Source organism: Saccopteryx leptura, chromosome 11 (assembly GCF_036850995.1).
Source record: "Saccopteryx leptura isolate mSacLep1 chromosome 11, mSacLep1_pri_phased_curated, whole genome shotgun sequence".
Taxonomy (NCBI): domain Eukaryota; kingdom Metazoa; phylum Chordata; class Mammalia; order Chiroptera; family Emballonuridae; genus Saccopteryx; species Saccopteryx leptura.
The window spans coordinates 79,259,288-79,280,788 of record NC_089513.1 but is presented as its reverse complement, the minus strand read 5'-3'; the positions used below and the strand labels follow the sequence as shown (position 1 = coordinate 79,280,788).

Below are 21,501 nucleotides of genomic sequence, written 5' to 3'. Positions count from 1 at the left end.
AACTCTTGGGCTCTCCCAGCACCGTGCTGACAGTTTGGTGCTGTCTAAGTAATGAAAGCACACATTTAACCCCCCCCCCAAAAAAAAATCAAATCTGGAATCTGAGAGATGATTCATGTTGAAGGAGTTGGTCTCAAGGACCACAACACTGTTCTCACACGGACACGCAGCCCACACACGACCCAGCCCGCAGTGGGAACTTGACCCAGAGTCCATTCCTGCTGCACGACAGAACCGTCTTGGCTACCTGCCTATTTCCCGCCTCTGTCTTCCAGCCCTGCCCTCGGGGTCACAGCACGCCCGAGCCTCCGGGGAGAGGGCTGTGTGGGAGGCCCTGGGCATCCAGACGCCCCCCGACGGTGCTGGGGTTCACGGTCCTGGAAGACAGACGTGCGCTGTGTCAGTCCCCTCCTCCTGTGGTGGACGCCATGCCAATGTGTTTCTGGCCTTGAATTATCAGAGGGCGTGGTTACAGGATTAATTAATGCAGCATTTCAAGAGCTTGGGATTTGTAGGTGGCGATTTTCAAACAATAATTTACAAGAACCAATGCAGAACAAAGAAAGCATCACGTCTTTTGAGAGAAATAGCAAGAACAGTAGAGTCTTTTAAGCTAGATGCCAAAAATAATAATAATTGATGATATTACTCATAACTATAGCTGCCGAATCGTGTGGGGGTTCTGGGACTTAGGGAACAAGCCCCCCCTCTGGGCCCCCAACCTTGGCTATTGACAAATACTGTGGACGCTGAGAATACGTCCACAAACTTTTCCACCGATTCAACGTGGAGATAGAGGTTTTAAAAGGCTTGTTTTCTCCAGCCCGAGGCACACGCAGAACCAGCAAATAAAACGTGAGAACGACAGGGAAAAGGCTCTGGGTTTTCTATTTCACTGGCCTTGTATTTAATCCGGAAACCAAGCAGGGGGGACACCTCGTCCATCCGTCCGTATGCAGGATGATAACGTGGCACTTTCTCTCCCCCCCCCCGCCCCCCCCCACCTCTCCCCGCAGTCCAATCTGCCCGACGACATCTTCGAGAGCGGAAAGGCCACCAAGGAGCAGACGCCTCTGTCTCTCAGCTTCGACGACCTGCCCAACGGGGACTGCGCCCTCCCCGCCGGCCCCACCGGCTGCCTCCCCGACAACCCGGCGATCACCATCACCCCCGCCGAGCTGCCCCGGGGCCGGCGGGCCTCTCAGAGCGAGGGCACGGACGACTCCAGCTCGAGGTCATCCAGGAGCTCCCTGGGCAGCGGCCCGGGGCCCAAGCCCCCCCTGGAGGAGGCCGCAGAGGGGCCCCCCGCGCCCACAGGCGCCGCGGCCGAGCGGCTGTTCCTGGAGAAGGAGGTGGCAGAGGCGCTGCTGCGGGAGTCCGACGAGGCCTCGGAGCTCAAGCCCGTGGAGCTGGACACGCTCGAGGGCAACCTCACGAAGCAGCTGGTGAAGAGGCTGACCTCGGCCGAGGCGCCGGCCGCCGCGGACAAGCTGCTGTCCGAGGGCTCGGTCAGCGGGGAGTCAGAGGGCTGCCGCTCCTTCCTGGACGGAAGCCTGGAGGACGCGCTCCACGGGCTCTTCCTGGCCCTGGAGCCCCACAAGGAGCAGTTCCCGGAGTTTCAGCGTCTGAACCAGGAAGTCATGCGTCTGGACGACATCCTGAAAGTAAGTGCCTTGTCGGGGCCCTGCCTCAGGCTCTGTTCAAATCACATCCCTTTATTTTTCATCCAGTCCCAGCACAGCATCAACACCGCTTCACCATTTAAATGGCATTGATTTTCTGTGTTTCATTGTTAATTTATTTTTTTTATTGTATTTTTCTGAAGTGAGAAGCGGGGAGGCAGAGAGACAGACTCCCACATGTACCCAACTGGGATCCACCCGGCACGCCCACCAGGGGGCGATGCTCTGCCCATCTGGGGCGTTGCTCTGTTGCAACCAGAGCCATTCTAGCGCCTGAGGCAGAGGCCATGGAGCTGTCCTCAGCGCCCAGGCCAACTTTGCTCCAGTGGAGCCTTGGCTGCAGGAGGGGAAGAGAGAGACAGAGAGGAAGGAGAGGGGGAGGGGTGGAGAAGCAGATGGGCACTTCTCCTGTGTGCCCTGGACAGCAATCAAACCCGGGACTCCTGCACGCCAGGCCGACGCTCTACCACTGAGCCAACAGGCCACGGCTTGTTTCTTTGCTAATTTTTTTAAATTGACTTTTAGAAAGAGAGAGAGAAACATCCATCTATTGTTCCACTTATTTACACATTTCTTGGTTGATTCTTGTCTGTACCCCGACCAGGGATCGAACCCATAACCTTGGCGCGTTGGGATGATGCTCTAACCAACTGAGCTACCCGGCCAGGGCTTGAAATGCCATTTATTTTTATCAGCAGTCAAGAATATCAGTTTTTGCCTGACCAGGCGGTGGCACAGTGGATAGAGCGTCGGACTGGGATGCGGAGAACCCAGGTTCGAGACCCGAGGTCACCAGCTTGAGCATGGGCTCATCTGGTTTGAGCAAAAAGCTCACCAGCTTGAACCCAAGGTCGCTGGCTCAAGCAAGGGGTTATTTGGTCTGCTGAAGGCCCGTGGTCAAGGCACATATGAGAAAGCAATCAATGAACAACTAAGGTGCCACAACAAAAAACTGATAATTGATGCTTCTCATCTCTCCCCGTTTCTGTCTGTCTGTCCCTATTTATCCCTCTCTCTGACTCTCTCTCTGTCTCTGTAAAAAAAAAAAAAAAAAAAAAGAATATCAATTTTTTATTTTCCTGACCATAGCTGAACTGAACTACCAGGATAGGTCATTAAATTAATTGCTCTAAAGCAGTGGTCGTCAACCTGATCCCTACCGCCCACTAGTGGGCGTTCCAGCTTTCATGGTGGGCAGTAGCAGCGCAACCAAAGTATAAATAAAAAGATAGATTTAACTATAGTAAGTTTTATAAAGATTTATTCTCCCAAACTTTATGTTGGATTTTTGGTAATTATTATTATATGCTTTAACTTGCTGTAACTCTGCTTTATAAATTTTATAAAGTAAAGTTACTTCCCTACTTTATAAATCACCATGACTGGAACCGGTGGGTGGTTAGAAAATTTTACTACTAACAGAGACACAGAAGTGGGCGGCAGGTATAAAAAGGTCGACTGCCCCTGCTCTAAAGCATGTCTGAACTTCAGTCCCCAAGTTGTTCACCCCATATGTGACGCGGGTGCACTCTGATCTCCCACCGTCATTTCACTGAGAGTGACTGGATAGCGTGTCTCCTGGGGAAGCCGGAAAATCCGTTCCCCGGGTGGAGTCAGAGCTCGCAGCCCCGATTTGAGGGGCCCCGGGGAATCTCTCCCCAGCCCCCACCTCCTAGTTTTCTGTAGCACAGCCTGAGAAGACAGACCATGAACCTCTGTCCCCAGCCCCACCTCCACACTTCTTGTACTCTCTGCCTTTCCACTTGGATTTATACCACCATAGAGAAGACAGCTGGGACCCTTCTTCTCGAAAGAGCCATTCTTTGGGGACTTGTTCTAGAAAATCATCTTGAAAGGAAGGTGCCCGTGGGCCCCTGTGGTGCCGTCTGGAAGGACATCCCGCGGCCTTTCTGACCGCTGTGTACCCGGGTCCTGCTGACCTGGCGCTGGAGGGGAGCCGTGCCCAAGGGCAGGTGATATGTAATTCATGCTTTGTCCGCCCGGGGCCTCCTGTGCTGGTCCTGCTGACCTGGCGCTGGAGGGGAGCCGTGCCCAAGGGCAGGTGATATGTAATTCATGCTTTGTCCGCCCGGGGCCTCCTGTGCTCGTGACAGACGGCTCCTCGCAGCTGCAGGGACGGGAGCCCGAGTCTTCCCTGTGAGACCGAACTACTCAGCGTCAGCACAGGGCTGCTTGTCGGGACTCCCCACGAGAGCGCCTCTTACCCGCTCCACAGCACTTATCTGCACCACTGGCCAGCTTTGCTTAGTGGGCCAAGGTGTTCCATTTAGAGAGCTAAGCCACTGCTGACCGCACCTACCGCCCAACCCTTAGAGCAAGCCAGGGGTGAGGGCAGCTCCCATGTCCAGACGTCCAGGGAGCTCAGCCGTGCAAGCCCCCAGCCACCCGCCAGCCAGCGTCATCTCTTAGCCTTAGAACAAACCTGGTGCTCACGGGACTCTCTCCAGAGTCTTGTTTCCGTCTGCTGCTGTTCCAGAAAGTGTTCTGGGGGCGACCCGCCCTCCCGGCCACTTCCTCGGTCGGGTTCGGTGCTTAGACACAGCCGCGCTGTGCACCATCACCCGCAGAGGACAGAGGACCCTGAGCGTGGGGACGCTGGCTCCTGCTCCGCTCCTGAGGCCAGACAGGGAGGCAGAGTCTTGGGCAGGAGGCGCTCTGCGTCCAGCCAGAGTCGAGCATCCGATGGACAAAGCTCTCTCTTTTTCCCCCTTCACGTTCCTAGGATGCTAAGCACCTTGAGGAAGAGAGACTCTCGGACGGAGATCACTGAGGGTGAATGAGCAGCTCTGATGTAAAAAGACTGTGTCCTTTTGTGGCCTCTGGGGAGAGGGGGGGTCAGAGACAGACCCCCCCCCCCCCGCCCCAAGAGGTCCTTCCCGCCTGGTGTTGAGAAGTCGGCAAGGACTGCCACCTCACTGGATGGAGGACGTTTAGTTCTTCTAACTTGCAGGACTTGTCCCGTTCAACCCACCCCCGCGCCCCCTTGCACATTGGAAAGCACCTCTCTCCTCTGTGCCCACAGTTTGGGCATCATTCTGTGCAAAATGTCTGTGTGTCTGCCCAGCGCCCTAGGGCTCTCCGGGCCCCCGGTTGGCCCCCAGGACTCAGGGCAGGGGCAGGGAGGTGAGGGGACACCCTCCTTCCCTGGAAGTGCAGAGCCGCCCAGGAAGCAGGGCTCCCCCTTGGGGAGGAAGCAGGGCTCCCCCTCGGGGAGGAAGCAGGGCTCCCCCTCGGGGAGGAAGCAGGGCTCCCCCTCGGGGAGGAAGCAGGGCTCCCCCTCGGGGAGGAAGCAGGGCTCCCCCTCGCCGAGGAAGCAGGGCTCCCCCTCAGGGAGGAAGCAGGGCTCCCCCTCAGGGAACCTGGCATCGGCTCCTCCTCGATGCCCCCGAGGAGAACTGCGTGCTGTGAATGCCCAGGAGCCGCTCGGGCGAGGTACCGAGCGAGCGAGCGCGGGTAGCGGACGGAGCCCTGGAGCGTGTCTGGGAGTGGTCTTGTTAAGGCTTCAGAGCAGGTGCTTAGCCAGGCGCTCCCGTCTCAGGAAGACGCTGCCACCAGAGACGGGTCCGTGACCGGCACCGAGTCCCCGACTCTCTCAACATCTGCGTGGCTGCAGGTGGCTCGGGGTGGAACTCTAGGCGTGGGGACAGGGAGTTCTGCTGCCCACGGCATTTTTGATTGTCATACCTATTTTTCTTTTTTTTTTTTACACTTTTTATTATAAAAACCTGAAACAGAAGTAGAGCAAATATATGACAGACCCCCCCCCAACCACCGCCCCCCGCCCCATTTAATTCCATGCCCCTCCGCACGTGGCCAATGTCATCGTCTGTTCCTCTACCTGCGTTCTTCCCTCTGGCTCCCTTTGGAACACATCCCGGAGATACTGTGTCATTTGATTCATGGTTGTTGTTTTAATATGAAGATTTTATATGTGTTTTTTATTTTAATGCCAATACAATAAAACAGAAGCTTGAAACAAAAAGAGTGTCTCCTGTTGGTCGGAGTGGGTGCAGTGCCCCCCCCCGTGGGAGGGGCCGATGCTGTCCTGCCCCCCCACCTCTGCTCCAGGAGGTGCCTGCAATGTCTCCCCCTCCCTCCGGGAGGAGCTGACAGAGCGGTGCCCCTGCCTTGCAGTGCAAGCCCACCGGAAGCCACAGCTCGCCCTCCAGCTTGAGTCTGACAGTAGAGAGTGCTCTGGAGAGCTTTGATTTCCTGAACACCTCCGACTTCGACGAGGAGGAGGAGGAAGAGGAGGAGGAGGTGGAGGAGGACGCGGAGGAGGGCAGCCCTGGGGGAGGAGGTGCTGACTCGGTGTTCTCAGACATGGAGACCGAGAAACACAGGTGAGCCCCAGTTTGCGTCTGTCTCTCCTGCCGTCCTTGTGTGGCCTGTGGCCTGCGGCTGGGCCCACCCCTCCCTCCTGCATGCCCTGCAGCCCAGTGGGTCTTAGCAGGAGATTAAGCTCAGCGGTGCCCGAATCAAAGCCAGGTGTCCATACCTGAGGGTGTAAGGAAGGGTGACTGGTGACATCTCTGGGTCTCTGGCCCTCCAGGTGGGGGCGTGGTCTTCCCTGGGCTGGGCGGGCGGTGGGAAGGGAGGAGGCAGGTGAAAACATCACCTTCTCGGTGGGCTTCCTTGCACAGCCAAACCTGATCCTTAGAGGATGGAGCCTGGGCTCCATTCTGTCACTTTACGGAAGCAGAATAAACCCAATTTCTGTAAAAACAAATAAACAGAAAACAACACCATGTGCCCAAAGGTAGGGGTGATTTCTCTTCCCTGACTTTTGAACATGTTGTAAAGCGGGCTTCCCAGTTACAACAAGCTGTTCAACCTTCCGTAACCTCCCCATGGGCAGTGGTTACAGCTGGATGTTCTGTTCATCCCGGACAGTTTCTTCTTTGAAAAGAGAAAGTGAGACCTAGAATATGTCCCCTGAGCAGATTTGGGGCGTATCCCGGACAATGTCACGGTGAGGTTGTCCCTCTCCGCTCCACCCTGAGCTTTCTCTAACTGGGCTGGCTTTGTGGAGCGCTCCCTAAACCCAGCGTCTTGCTGCCTACCTGTGATCCCAACCTGTTTCCTGCTGGGTCAAGGTCGGGCATCCATCTAAGCTCCAACTCCCTGCAAGTAAGAAGCATTTGGACAACAAAATCTGTATATTTCGTAGAACCGTGATATTTGGTTCGTCTAATCCGATAAGTCTTACCGTGTGTCACCGGCGGGGTTAGGGAAAGTCGTGGAAACTGTGCTTGCGTGTTACCTGCCATGTACTCACGGCTAGAACCCGGGCTGCGTGTTTCCCCTTGGAGGGAAACGTGACCAGAGCGGAGCACCCAACACCTGTAAGTGCCGACGCCCGATCCTTTTAGCCCGTAGAGAGTGTGGAGCCCGAGACTGGAAGCTGTGGGAGCCGGGACAGCCCGCCAGTCATTCTGCCGCACGCGCAATGAGACAGCCCCCTCCCTAGCACGTAGGTTCATGTGAGAATAAAATAATAGACACAACAGATTTTTTTTTATTTTTATTCAGTGGGAGGAGAGGAGGCAGAGACAGACTCCTGCATGTGCCCCAACCGGGATCCACCCAGCAAGCCCACTAGGGGGCGATGCTCTGCCCATCTGGGGCGTTATTCCATTGCTCAGCAACTGAGCTCTTCTTAGTGCCTGAGGTGGAGGCCATGGAGCCATCCTCAGTGCCCAGGGCCAACTTGCTCTCATTGAGCCATGGCTGCAGGAGGAGGAGGAGAGAGAGAGAGAAGCGAGAGGGGGAGAGGTGAAGAAACAGTCACTTCTCCTGTGTGCCCTGACTAGGAGTCAAACGCAGGACATGCATACGCCGGGTTGATGGTCTACCATTGAGCCAACCGGCCAGAGCCACAGCAGATTTTTTAAATAGAAGTTACTTTTTATTTTTTTAATGGAACTGTAGACAGTTCAGTGATGGGGTTTAAACAAAAGCCTGACAGGTAGTACGAAGTTGTTCCTTCCGCGATCCCAGTGCCCTGCCTGGCCTCCGTCCCGAGTCGAACATCCTGTCTCTTTGTAGCTGCTTTCTCTTCTCCTTTTCCGCAAAAGGGGACTGACCGGAGGCCAGGAGAGTCCTGGCAGATCGTTTCTTGGCAGGACTGCTCTTGGGAAGCCACACAGATAGCAGGGACAGTTTAATCACAGGACAGGGGGCCGATTGGTCACCCCACCATCAGAGCGGGGCAAGCCACGTGGGGCGTGTTTCAGAGACGTCCTGGGGAGAGGGGAGATGCTGTGCAGGGAGCCCTCCGTGTCCGAGAGGCAGCAGAGACCCCCGGGAGCAGTTTGTTTGCATGACCTTTGCACATCAGGCAAACTGGCGACCGGGCTGAATGAGGAAGTCGTATCTGAAAGGCATCTCGGGTCATCAAGGGCAGGCGGCAGCTATTGGGGGGGGGGGGAGACACCTTACGCGAGCCTTACGTGTCGGGGTGACCTGTGGTTTCCACACGGGAAGAAACGGCTGGTGTCGCCCACCTTCCTGCTTCCACAGCTGCAGGTCAGTACACCCGGAGGCCAGGGGCCACCTCAGCGAGGCGCTGACGGAGGACACCGGCGTCGGCACAAGCGTGGCGGGCAGCCCCCTGCCACTGACCACGGGCAACGAGAGCCTGGACATCGCCATCGTGCGGCACCTGCAACACTGCACCCGGCTGGTTCAGGTAGGGCCGGTCACCGCCCCTGCAGTTCTAGCCGGTCACCGCCCCCGCGGTTCCAGCCCAGGGTGGGGGGGTGGATGCACCAGGGACATCGCTTCCTTGTCTCAGTCCTGCTGAGGACGTGGGAAGTCAGAGCCCAGAGGACAGTCCTGCTGGGAGCTGAGCCAATTCAAGGACTCCCGCGGGCGCGTCCTCTCCCCAACCCCCGGCCTCCCCGCCCCCGCTACACGGGGTTTCCCATCTCAAAACCCAGATCTCCAGACCTCACGCGCTAGCGGGAAAAATACGGTTGTCTCTCCCTTCGAAAGCGTTTGATAGTAGATGAGAAGAACGTGATTAAGAGAAAAATAAAAAAGAAAAGTAATTGGACGTTGTGGGGGGGGGGGGGCGAACGCACCGTGCAGTATCCGGGCGATGTCCTGTGGGGGGTGCGCCTGAAACTGTGCAGTCTCGCTGACCGGTGTCGCCCGGTATGTTTGATAAATAAGAAGAAGATTGTGCGGGGGGGGGGGGGGGGAGAAAAAGACACGTGCTTTGTGCCCTCTGCAAGTGGACTTTGAAGGTCAGTCTTACTGAACAGGTGCTAATAGGAACGGCCCGGTGAGTTTTCCACCACCTGGAAAGCAAAACACAAAACGCCTTAGAGTCCCCGGATCTCAGACAGGTACAGGTGCTTCCCCGCAGCGGGAGGAGCACCTGCTAGGCTGTGGCCATCGCCCGCTAGCGGCCACACTGGGCCACCACGGAGCCCGTTTTTCTCCTCCCAGCAAGCTGTTCGCCACTTGAGATTTTGCAACAGTAGGACCACATGTTTTGACATTCCTTTGTGGCAAGAAGGGTTGCGGTTGTCTGGAACAAAGCCTTCTCCACCCGCCCCCACCCCCCCTGCGTCCACCTCAGCTTCTCCACCCGCCCCCACTGCGCCCGCATCCACCTCAGCTTCTCCACCCGCCCCCACTGCGCCCGCATCCACCTCAGCTTCTCCACCCGCCCCCCACCCCCCCTGCGTCCACCTCAGCTTCTCCACCCGCCCCCACCCCCCCTGCGTCCACCTCAGCTTCTCCACCCGCCCCCACCCCCCCTGCGTCCACCTCAGCTTCTCCACCCGCCCCCACCCCCCCTGCGTCCACCTCAGCTTCTCCACCCGCCCCCACCCCCCCTGCATCCACCTCAGCTTCTCCACCCGCCCCCACCCCCCCCTGCGTCCACCTCAGCTTCTCCACCCGCCCCCACCCCCCCTGCGTCCACCTCAGCTTCTCCACCCGCCCCCACCCCCCCTGCGTCCACCTCAGCTTCTCCACCCCCCCCCCCCCCCCCCCTGCGTCCACCTCAGCTTCTCCACCCGCCCCCACCCCACCCCCCCTGCGTCCACCTCAGCTTCTCCACCCGCCCCCACCCCACCCCTCCTGCGTCCACCTCAGCTTCTCCACCCGCCCCCCCCCCCCCCTGCATCCACCTCAGCTTCTCCACCCGCCCCCACCCCACCCCCCCTGCGTCCACCTCAGCTTCTCCACCCGCCCCCACCCCACCCCCCCTGCGTCCACCTCAGCTTCTCCACCCGCCCCCACCCCACCCCCCCTGCGTCCACCTCAGCTTCTCCACCCACCCCCACCCCACCCCCCCTGCGTCCACCTCAGCTTCTCCACCCGCCCCCACCCCACCTGCGTCCACCTCAGCTTCTCCACCCGCCCCCACCCCGCCTGCATCCACCTCAGCTTCTCCACCCGCCCCCACCCCCCCTGCGTCCACCTCAGCTTCTCCACCCGCCCCCACCCCCACCCCCCCTGCGTCCACCTCAGCTTCTCCACCCGCCCCCACCCCACCCCCACCCCCCCTGCGTCCACCTCAGCTTCTCCACCCGCCCCCACCCCCCCTGCGTCCACCTCAGCTTCTCCACCCGCCCCCACCCCCCCCCTGCGTCCACCTCAGCTTCTCCACCCGCCCCCACCCCCCCCTGCGTCCACCTCAGCTTCTCCACCCGCCCCCACCCCACCCCCCCTGCGTCCACCTCAGCTTCTCCACCCGCCCCCACCCCACCCCCCCCTGCGTCCACCTCAGCTTCTCCACCCGCCCCCACCCCCCCTGCGTCCACCTCAGCTTCTCCACCCGCCCCCACCCCACCCCCCCTGCATCCACCTCAGCTTCTCCACCCGCCCCGACCCCCCCTGCGTCCACCTCAGCTTCTCCATCCGCCCCCACCCCACCCCCCCTGCGTCCACCTCAGCTTCCCCCTCCGCCCCCACCCCGCCCCCACCCCCCCTGCGTCCACCTCAGCTTCTCCACCCGCCCCCACCCCCCCTGCGTCCACCTCAGCTTCTCCACCCGCCCCCACCCCACCCCCCCTGCGTCCACCTCAGCTTCTCCACCCGCCCCCACCCCCCCTGCGTCCACCTCAGCTTCTCCACCCGCCCCCACCCCCCCTGCGTCCACCTCAGCTTCTCCACCCGCCCCGACCCCCCCTGCGTCCACCTCAGCTTCTCCACCCGCCCCCACCCCCCCTGCGTCCACCTCAGCTTCTCCACCCGCCCCCACCCCCCCTGCGTCCACCTCAGCTTCTCCACCCGCCCCCACCCCCCCCTGCGTCCACCTCAGCTTCTCCACCCGCCCCCACCCCCCCTGCGTCCACCTCAGCTTCTCCACCCGCCCCCACCCCCCCTGCGTCCACCTCAGCTTCTCCACCCGCCCCCACCCCCCCTGCGTCCACCTCAGCTTCTCCACCCGCCCCCACCCCACCCCCCCTGCGTCCACCTCAGCTTCTCCACCCGCCCCCACCCCACCCCCCCTGCATCCACCTCAGCTTCTCCACCCACCCCCACCCCACCCCCCCCTGCGTCCACCTCAGCTTCTCCACCCGCCCCCCCCCCCGCCCCCACCCCCCCCTGCGTCCACCTCAGCTTCTCCACCCGCCCCCACCCCCCCTGCGTCCACCTCAGCTTCTCCACCCGCCCCCCCCCCCACCCCCCCTGCGTCCACCTCAGCTTCTCCACCCGCCCCCACCCCGCCCCCACCCCCCCTGCGTCCACCTCAGCTTCTCCACCCGCCCCCACCCCGCCCCCCCCCCCCCCTGCGTCCACCTCAGCTTCTCCACCCGCCCCCACCCCCCCTGCGTCCACCTCAGCTTCTCCACCCGCCCCGACCCCCCCTGCGTCCACCTCAGCTTCTCCATCCGCCCCCACCCCCCCTGCGTCCACCTCAGCTTCTCCACCCGCCCCCACCCCCCCTGCGTCCACCTCAGCTTCTCCACCCCCCCCCCCCCCCCCCTGCGTCCACCTCAGCTTCTCCCCCCGCCCCCACCCCACCCCCCCTGCGTCCACCTCAGCTTCTCCACCCGCCCCCACCCCACCCCCCCTGCGTCCACCTCAGCTTCTCCACCCGCCCCCACCCCACCCCCCCTGCGTCCACCTCAGCTTCTCCACCCGCCCCCACCCACCCTGCGTCCACCTCAGCTTCTCCGCCCCCACCCCACCCCCCCTGCGTCCACCTCAGCTTCTCCACCCGCCCCCACCCCACCCCCCCTGCGTCCACCTCAGCTTCTCCACCCGCCCCCACCCCCCCTGCGTCCACCTCAGCTTCTCCACCCGCCCCCACCCCCCCTGCGTCCACCTCAGCTTCTCCACCCGCCCCCACCCCACCCCCCCTGCATCCACCTCAGCTTCTCCACCCGCCCCCACCCCACCCCCCCTGCATCCACCTCAGCTTCTCCACCCGCCCCCACCCCCCCTGCGTCCACCTCAGCTTCTCCACCCGCCCCCACCCCCCCTGCGTCCACCTCAGCTTCTCCACCCGCCCCCACCCCCCCTGCATCCACCTCAGCTTCTCCACCCGCCCCCACCCCACCCCCCCTGCATCCGCCTCAGCTTCTCCACCCGCCCCCACCCCCCCCTGCGTCCACCTCAGCTTCTCCACCCGCCCCCACCCCCCCTGCGTCCACCTCCGTATTTCCTCCCTGGCTGGGGGCTGGTCCCCCCCTCCTGTTCTCACTCCCGCTTGCTGAGATGGGGGGGGGAGTGAGAGCAAATAAAGGGTGTTTCCAGGGGCCTGTTAGGAAGAGAAGTGTGTTCCCAAGAGCACGGGGCCAGCTGGAAGAGTGGAGGTGGGGTCAGGAGGAGGGTCCGGCGAGGCCAGCAGTGAGCAGTGCTGCTTCTCTGCAACACGCTCGTGATGAGGTGTAGCCTTCGCTCCTCCTCCGTGGACAGAGAACCCAGAGTGTCCCCAGAGCACTGACGGGCTACAGGAACAGGGTGGGAGTTCCTCTCTCGCCGTCTGGCTACCCCCCCACCTTGACCTCTTCTGTGGGCTGTTGGGTTCACAACCCGTGATAACGACAACCCATCTGGTGGAAGGTGCAATTCTTTTATTCTGACCCAAATGAGCAAGGATTGTTCTTTAGTCGCCGCCATTTGAACAGGATGGTTTTCACGGCCCTTTGTCCTTGCTGAGTCAGGTACTGCGCTGAGCCGGCGACCTGTTCACCCCTCCCCCACGATTTTCAACGAGTGTGCCGGGAGGATTTCTAAACCGTGCAATACCTAACTAGCCAGGGGCACTGACCTTGTTTTCCTTTGATGGTCAAATAAAATTTTTTAAAAATGACAACAAGCAACACAACAATAACTGTCCAGCACAAACGAGTCCCCATTATACTTCTGTTTTTGTCAGACTGGCATAAAGATACATAATTTATCTCTTGGCGTGCCACAGAATTTTAGTGACTAGCTTACGTGTGCCTCGTTTCTGCCGCCACGGAACAGAGGTGCTGTGTGGTCAGCGGCCCCCGCTCCCCACAGCGGGAAGGACAGGGTCGGGAGGGAGAGCTGTGGACCACGTTCCTGAGAGGGCTGCTTCTGCTGTTTCCCAGCAAATTGTGTTCTCGAGCAAGACCCCCTTTGTGACGAGAAGTCTCCTAGAGAAGCTGTCTCGGCAAATCCAAGTGATGGAGAAGCTGGCGGCCGTCAGCGACGAGAATGTCGGGAACATCGGTTCTGTCGTGGAAGGTGAGTCCCTCCCTGCAAAGGACGACGGCGTTCGTGTCCACGGTGGCACCGCCGCCCCTCCCCCGCTGCGCCCGCTCACTAATCCATCGAGACAGACGGCAGGACAGCATGCCCAGAGCAGGGGGCTGTCCCCTCGCACCCACGTCAGCCTTCAGCATCGAGCCACACGCTGCTCCTCCTCCGGGGGCCTCCACGTCCACGTCCGGCGGGCAGACGCTGGCAGACAAACAGGGCCGCAGTCACCGCTAGGCAGTCTCACAGCCTTTTCTTCCTGGTGCGGTTCCCTTTGGGGACACCTGATTAGAATTGTCCTTATGTCACAGGGATGGCTAAGACAACTCCCGTGGCAGCTGAAGGTCAGATGTAAAATGCTTCCAAACCCTACAGGGATTCCAAGGCCTTTGTAAGGGTCCCTGGGCCAGAATTTTAGGTGGGAACATGGCCCCGGGGAAGATGCCTTTGATTTTGTGTGGTATGCTGACAGGACCCTTTTGGGGAGACAAGAATCTGTGTCTAGCCCTGGCCAGTTGGCTCAGCGGTAGAGTGTCAGCCTGGCATGTGGAAGTCCCAGGTTCGATTCCTGGCCAGGGCACACAGGAGAAGCACCCATCTGCTTCTCCACCCTCCCCCTCTCCTTTCTCTCTATCTCTCTCTTCCCCTCCCGCAGCCAAGGCTCCACTGGAACAAAGGTGGCCCGGGTACTGAGGATGGCTCCGTGACCTCCACCTCAGGTGCTAGAATGGCTCCAATTGCAGTGGAGCAATGCCCCAGATGGGCAGAGCATCGCCCCCGGTGGGCATGCCAGGTGGATCCCTGTCCGACTCATGCGGGAGCCTGTCTCTCTGCCTCCCTGCTTCTCACTTCAGAAAAATACAAAAAAAGAAAGAAAAGAAATCTGTGTCTACCTCTACCTCACATTAGTATTCATTGGGAACCACAGAGCATGGTGGTCTGGGTTATGTCTGACTCAGCCTCCCTGTCAGGCGGGTTTTCCCTGTGCATTCGGCTGCCCCGGGGTCCTGCCAGGGGAGGATGAAGAGGGAAGGGAAATTCTGGTGCGAGGCACTCACAGCAGCTGCCTCCCCAGCCCTTCCCCGTGGCCACGCCCACGCCCTCCTGTGGCCACGCCCTCCCCGTGGCCACGCCCACACCCTCCTGTGGTCACACCCATGCCCTGCTGTGGCCACGCCCTCCCTGTGGCCACACCCACGCCCCAGTGAGCCCTGGGCCCTGCGCTTTCTGGGCACCGTGCCCTGCACTCATTCCTGTCACTTGGAGAGCCGCTGGGCAGGGGCTCCTCCTGCTCTGTTCCCTCCCGTTCAGAAAACCCGAAGTGGATGCGCTGACCACCCCACCCCCCCGCGCGTGTTTGCTGTGACGTCACAGGGGCTGGGATGACGGGGTTTCTGTGGCTGAAAGCACACAGCGTGGCTCGCTGCCCTGGCTGCGTGGGCCCCTCGTCAGGACTTCTGTGTACCCTGGGCCACCTGCCAGCGAGCGGTCTTTAAACACAAACAAGCAGACAGAGGCCCACGGTGAAGCCCACCCCGCCCCACCAGGCCCGCCGCCTCCTCCTCGGCCTCACTGGGTCGCTCGCTCTTCCTTCCAGCCATCCCGGAGTTCCACAAGCAGCTGTCCCTGCTGTCCTTCTGGAACAAGTGCAGCAGCCCCGGGGGCGTGTACCACAGCTCCGCCGACAGAGTGATCAAGCAGCTGGAAGTCAGCTTTGCCAGAACGGTCAACAGGGACTACCCGGGACTCGCCGACCCAGGTGGGGAACGGCGAGAGGGATTAGGATGGGGGGGTGCCCAGAGTGGGCGCTGCTGGGGTCTCCCGCCACCGCCCCTGCAGCCAGCCCTGACACAGGCCTCCCCCCCCCCAGAGGAAGCACCACCCACCACCCGCTCAGTAAGGTCTAAGCCAGATAGAACGTGCCCTGACTGAGAACCTCGGCGGTGACGTTGATAAAGCACTCTTGTTCTGTGTGGCTGGGTGGGTATGTCACCACCAGTCCCGGACAGCCAGAGGGCCTGGCCGCTTGGGCAACACTGGTGGTTTCTCCTAAAGCTGAATAAACCCCTCCCACTGCGTCCCTAAACATACCAAGAGCAATATGGGGTTCTGCTTACAAAGGAGGGGTGCGCGTAAGAAGTCCGTCCATAGCGGCTTTGCAGAGGGGCCCAAACCTGGAAACCGCTCAAATGCCACCCATAAGTGCATGGATGTACCACAGTCTAGCCATGCACCCGGGTAGCACGCAGCAATGTTTAGGAAGCAGAAGTTACTGGTACAGGCACCATTTTTGGATGAATCTCACGATTGAGTCAGAAACCAAAAGTGCTTACGGTGAAATCCCACATACATGAAGCTGTGGAACAGGCAAAGCTGACTCGTAAGACAGGGCTCGGGCCCAAGAAAACCCGACGGGGTGCCCGCTCTGGTCCGCACCCTGACTTAAGTGGCCGTTACACAGGTGTGCAGACACGCACCTGTCCCTGGCTGTACCCTGGGGGTTCATCCACTTGCGTACTTTCACTCCATCCTGTTCCACAGTTAAAAATAAATAAAAAGGAATGGCTGGATGGATGGATGGGCGGTCGGTCGTGTTTCTTAAAGGCTGCTCCGCACCTTCTCTCTCTGGACAGTGTTTCGGACCCTGGTGTCCCAGATCCTGGACCGGGCGGAGCCTCTGCTGCCCTCCGGCCTGTGCTCTGAGGTCATCACCGTGTTCCAGTTCCACAGTTACTTTGCCAGCCGCGGGGTGAGCGACCTGGAGACTTACCTGACCCAGCTGGCCAAGCAAGGTGGGGCCCCTTCTTTGGTCATGGTCTGGTGGGTTGATATGGAGTGGCCTCTGGTCTTTGTTATTTTGTCATAGTTTTTAAGTGGTGGTGACTTTTTTTTCTTCCCAAGTCAGCGGCTGGGCTGAGATTTGCCTGTTGAGTAACTTGTGGACCTTGCCTCTTGGCAGTGAGCCAGGGACTTATTAAGACGTCCCGGCCACCCAGCAGAGTGGGCCACCCCCGGGGAAGCTGGGGGGTGGCTCCGAACTCATGTAGCCTCCTTCCTTCATCAGCGTGTCCACCATGCACGGGGTCAACCCGACGGGCCATCTTATTTTGTGTTGCCCTTTCTGGGGGTGTTTTCATAACGGTAGCAAAAATGGGTCCCAGAGAGAGCAAACGGGGAACACACTGGGACAGAAAGAAGGGAAACTGAGTCAGGGCTGCGTGTCCAGGGAGCGAGGGGGACAGGTCCCAGTGCAAAGGTGCAGCGATGGCACTCGTCCTGGCCCTCACAGGGGGGCACTTGCTGGAAGTGAAATCAGCAGCTGTCCACAGTGAGTGAGACCCTCCCCGGGGCGGAGCCAGGCAGTGGGGGGGGGCGGCTGCTGGTTCCCACTGTGCTCTGAACCCTGCAGGCGACGGGGCGGGCGGAGCGAGCTGTGTTCTTTGGGACAAGACAGATGGCACTGCCCCGGGCGCCCCGACCCAGGCTCGGCCGTGCTCCTCCCGGAGCTTCAGGCCCAGGGGTGAGCGTCCAGCGTGGCAGCTGGCATCTCCACAGTGAGAAGGAGAAGCCATTCCCCACCCGGTGCCGTGCGGCTTGAACGCGGGACAGCCCGGGGGCGGCTCCGAGAACCCCTCGCTGGTTCGGAGCGATAGAACGAGAAGGACGAGGCTCAGGGCCTCATCTGACGGTGGCCTCCGTTTCCGGGTTCTAAATTCGTCAGAGTCTGACTCGCCTTCTGAAGGACTTCCTGTGTCCCGTGATTGATGTCACACAGCTCGCTGTCCGCAGCGTGAGCAGTGAGATGGACAGTACCCTCAGCCTTAACGCCTTCCTTCTTTCTTCCTTTATAGAAGGAAAAGGCCTTCGTTATTTAAAAAAAAAGAAAGAAAGAAAAACTTAGAAAACCTAAAGAAGTATAAAGGAAAAAGTTCAAATCGCCCATTCTCTTACTTTTTTAAAAGTCTCATATATTTTTCAGGCTTTGAATATCAAAGCTGTGATTACACGTCATGGAATCCCACAGCCTGTTTGTTTCTCTTCGACAGCATGTCCCACGCTATTTATTCTTTGAGAATTTGTTGTGGTTGGGCAATATCCCTGCACTTGGGTGCATACTGATATATGTGATTATTGGTGAACATTTATTTGTTCGTTTAGCTGTTACACGTTATACTGTCTCGAGACTTTTTACTACAGTATTTATTTATAAAGCAGTGAAATTACAAGAACACCTACAGCAGGAGAAATAGGAAATTAAAGCAAAAGCAAAAAAAAAAAAAAACTATTCACCAACGTGTGCAGAGGATGCCACTTGGTCAACAGCAGGGGAATTTAGCTGGTGGTCCCCCCGCCCCCCCTGTACTGACCACACACTCCAATCCTGATGAGTTTGTGGCCAGTGGAGGCCCAGGCTGGATATCTCAGCAGAGATTAGCACACGTTCCTTAGCTGTGGGACATGGTCAGTTTGTCCGAATGGGACTCAAAATCCTATTGTGTGTCACGTGTGTCCACGTTCCAGCCGGCTACCTGGATTCCGTCAGGGCCCAGGTGCCCGAGTGCCAACAGAGAGGAGGCGGAGGTGGGGCCCCTCGGGGCCGGGAGGCGTGACGGGGAGACTGTAGAGTGTTTGCTTGTCTCTCCTTCGCCACGTGTTTTCACGCTGGACAGTCCAGTCCACCTGGGAGTGATTTCGGCAGCCCTTAGGCGATGCTGACTCGCGCTCACTTTTCCTCACCGTGGACACCAGAGTCATCTGTCCTGTTCTCACTAACGGGAGGGAAACGCCCCTCTCGTCACGGGCTTGCTCTCTGCAGACGCCGGGGTCGGTCGCGGTGGGTCCCCCCCCCAGCCCCACCGACGTCCCTACGTGCTCCTTACCGTTCGGTGTCTCCCTCCCTGCAGTCTCCGTGGTGCACGCCCTGCAGTCACTGAGGGACGAGAAGCTGCTGCAGGCGGTCAGCGGCCTGGCCCCCAGCAGCCTCCCAGCCCAGCAGGAGGTGCTGCAGACTCTGGCTGAGCTCCTGACCAGGGCCGACAGTGGGGTCAGCCAGGCTGTGAGACTCTACCTGGAGGCGGCCGCCAGCAACAAGCACTTCAGGGACAAGGTAGGTGGCGGGGCCGTGGCCACCGAGCCCGAGGCGGCTTCCCTTCAGTCCCCTCCTGTTAAGAGTTTGCTACTTCAATTTTTCTATGAAAAATAATTTGCTCAGCCGTGGCCGGTTGACTCAGCGGGTAGAGCGTCGGCCCAGCATGTGGAAGTCCCAGGTTCTATTCCCAGCCAGGGCACACAGGAGAAGCGCCCATCTGCTTCTCCACCCCTCCCCCTCTCCTTCCTCTCTGTCTCTCTCTTCCCCTCCCACAGCCAAGGCTCCATGGGAACAAAGTTGGCCCGGGCGCTGGGGATGGCTCCATGGCCTCTGCCTCAGGTGCTAGAATGGCTCTGGTTGCAACAGAGCATCACCCCAGATGGGCAGAGCATCGCCCCCTGGTGGGCATGCCGGGTGGATCCCGGTTGGGCACATGCGGGAGTCTGTCTCTCTGCCTCCCTGCTTCTCACTTCAGAAAAATACAAAAATAATAATAACAATAATAATAATAATTTGCTCTGCTTGTTAAATCATACCTACTCTGTAAAACCACTTTTTGAAGTTGGAATTTAATATATTTATTAATTTATATTTTTTCAATTACAGTTGACATTCAATGTTATATCAATTCCAGGTGGACAGCATAGAGGTCAGATATTTACATAGTTTACAAAGGGATCCTCCCGATTGGCCCCATGCAAAGCGGTAACAACACAATTGGCTCTGTTCTCTGTGCTGGACTTGCCATTGCCGTGAGAAGCAAGTTCAACTACAAAGCAGGTTGTTATTGTTAAACATCTGGAAGTCCAGCCTGCAGAGAAAACTATTAATAATTTACCGCATGATTATTCAGATATGTTCTAAAGATTTTTTTTTATTACTGATTTATTTTAGAAAGAGAATGAGGGGGGAGGGAGTGAGAAGCGTCAGCTTGTGGTAGCTGCTTCTCCTATGCGCCTTGACCAGGCGGACCCGGGGTTTTGAACCAGCGACCTCAGGGTTCCAGGTCGACGCTCTACCCGCTGCGCCACCGCAGGTCAGGGCACAGATTTCCTCGTTAGCTATGCTAGCGTGTAATTGTTTCTCTTTTCTGAAATGAGATCGTGTTGTCCGGTGACGTCTCTGATTTTTGAAATGTCGTGCGTCCGGCTCGTTTCCCTAGCCGGAGCCTGGTGACCTTTACTCGGGGTGATGAGTACCGGCTTCTCGGGGCGTGGAGAGCCCACCGTCTATCTGCTCATTCCATATTTGTGGGCGTTGGGGTCATGCCCAGCTCTGAGCAACGTTATGGTGAAGACGTGTATATGTCTAATGAGTTGTTAGGGGTCAGGTCATAAACTATAGGGTCAACGAGCTGGAATATTTTTAACTTTCAAAGCCGCCCCTTCCACCGCCAGGGCAGAGGACCGTCACCTGTCCCCTGGCTTTACCTCCACAGCCCTCCAGAGCGTAGACATCTGAAACCCACGCACACCCTGGCCAGGCAGGGCTCAGCCCACTGGGAGCCCTTGACGGTGTGGATGGCCACGTGAAAAAACTCACTCACGCCCACCTTCAGACCAGCTCAGGAATATTAAACCTGGCCCCTCCCTGTGCTGGGAAAGGTCAGATGTTGAACTCTGAGAAGAACTGAACTTTTCTGAAGTGTTAGAAGGTGTGGCGGACGTCTGTGCACTCGAGACAGGGCGTTTCGTTCTAATGCCATGTGGGCCCAGAAGCACGGACTGTGTGTGTGTGTGTGTGTGTGTGTGAGAGAGAGAGAGAGAGAGAGAGAGAGAGAGACAGAGAGAGAGACAGAGAGGGACAAATAGGGACAGACAGGGAGGGAGAGAGATGATAACCATCCATTCTTCATTTCTTCATTGTGGCACCTTAGTTGTTCATTGATTGCTTTCTCATATGTGCCTTGACCTGGGAGGGCTACAGCAGAGCGAGTGACCCCTTGCTCAAGCCAGCGACCTTGGGCTCCAAGCCAGCGAGCATGGGGTCCTGTCTGTGATCCCACACTCAAGCCAGCGACCTCGGGGTTTCGAACACGGGTCCTCTACATCCCAGTCCAACACTCTATCCACTGTGCCACCACCTGGTCAGGCAGAAGCGTGGACTTTATATATAGTCCTTTCCTGCCCAGTGCTGGTGGTTTAGTGGAATTAGCTGAAAAGGCAGTTCCGTGGGCCGGCGACCCCTCAGCCCGGCCGACCATCAGCACTCTGCAATTCCAGAACGTTCTCACTGCCCCGGAAGGAGACCCTGTCCCCCCCCCCCCAGCAGCTGCGGCTCAGCCCCCCCCCCCCCGCCCGCCAGGTCCCGGCAGCCGCGCCCCTGCCCTCTGGACCTCTCCTGTGCACGGGCTCCCATGCTGGGTGGCCTCTGTGTGTCGCTCTGTCCCTCAGCAGGTCCCGGCAGCCGCGCCCCTGCTCTCTGGACCTCTCCTGTGCACGGGCTCCCGTGCTGGGTGGCCTCTGTGTGTCGGGCTCCTGTGCTGGGTGGCCTCTGTGTGTCGGGCTCCCGTGCTGGGTGGCCTCTGCGTGTCGCTCTGTCCCTCAGCAGGTCCCGGCAGCTGCGCCCCTGCTCTCTGGACCTCTCCTGTGCACGGGCTCCTGTGCTGGGTGGCCTCTGCGTGTCGCTCTGTCCCTCAGCAGGTCCCGGCAGCCGTGCCCCTGCTCTCTGGACCTCTCCTGTGCACGGGCTCCCATGCTGGGTGGCCTCTGTGTGTCGGGCTCCTGTGCTGGGTGGCCTCTGTGTGTCGGGCTCCCGTGCTGGGTGGCCTCTGCGTGTCGCTCTGTCCCTCAGCAGGTCCCGGCAGCCGCGCCCCTGCTCTCTGGACCTCTCCTGTGCACGGGCTCCCGTGCTGGGTGGCCTCTGCGTGTCGCTCTGTCCCTCAGCAGGTCCCGGCAGCCGCGCCCCTGCTCTCTGGACCTCTCCTGTGCACGGGCTCCCATGCTGGGTGGCCTCTGTGTGTCGCTCTGTCCCTCAGCAGGTCCCAGCAGCCGCGCCCCTGCTCTCTGGACCTCT

General features: G+C 59.4%; 1 protein-coding gene across 6 annotated transcripts in view; it reads left to right on the top strand.

Annotated features, from left to right (window-relative positions):
• Positions 1-21,501, top strand: part of RIPOR2 (RHO family interacting cell polarization regulator 2) — a 147,187-nt gene that overhangs the window by 115,606 nt on the left and 10,080 nt on the right. For 5 of the 6 annotated variants that reach the window (XM_066352653.1, XM_066352651.1, XM_066352650.1 and 2 more), the window contains 7 exons: positions 1,017-1,664; positions 5,838-6,046; positions 8,226-8,394; positions 13,250-13,385; positions 14,995-15,156; positions 16,031-16,189; positions 18,302-18,504. In XM_066352653.1, the coding sequence (XP_066208750.1) occupies positions 1,017-1,664; positions 5,838-6,046; positions 8,226-8,394; positions 13,250-13,385; positions 14,995-15,156; positions 16,031-16,189; positions 18,302-18,504 (1,686 nt within the window). Of the gene's footprint in view, positions 1-1,016; positions 1,665-4,425; positions 5,662-5,837; positions 6,047-8,225; positions 8,395-13,249; positions 13,386-14,994; positions 15,157-16,030; positions 16,190-18,301; positions 18,505-21,501 lie in introns of those variants that run through there. The other variant, XM_066352655.1, reaches the window with a different exon arrangement.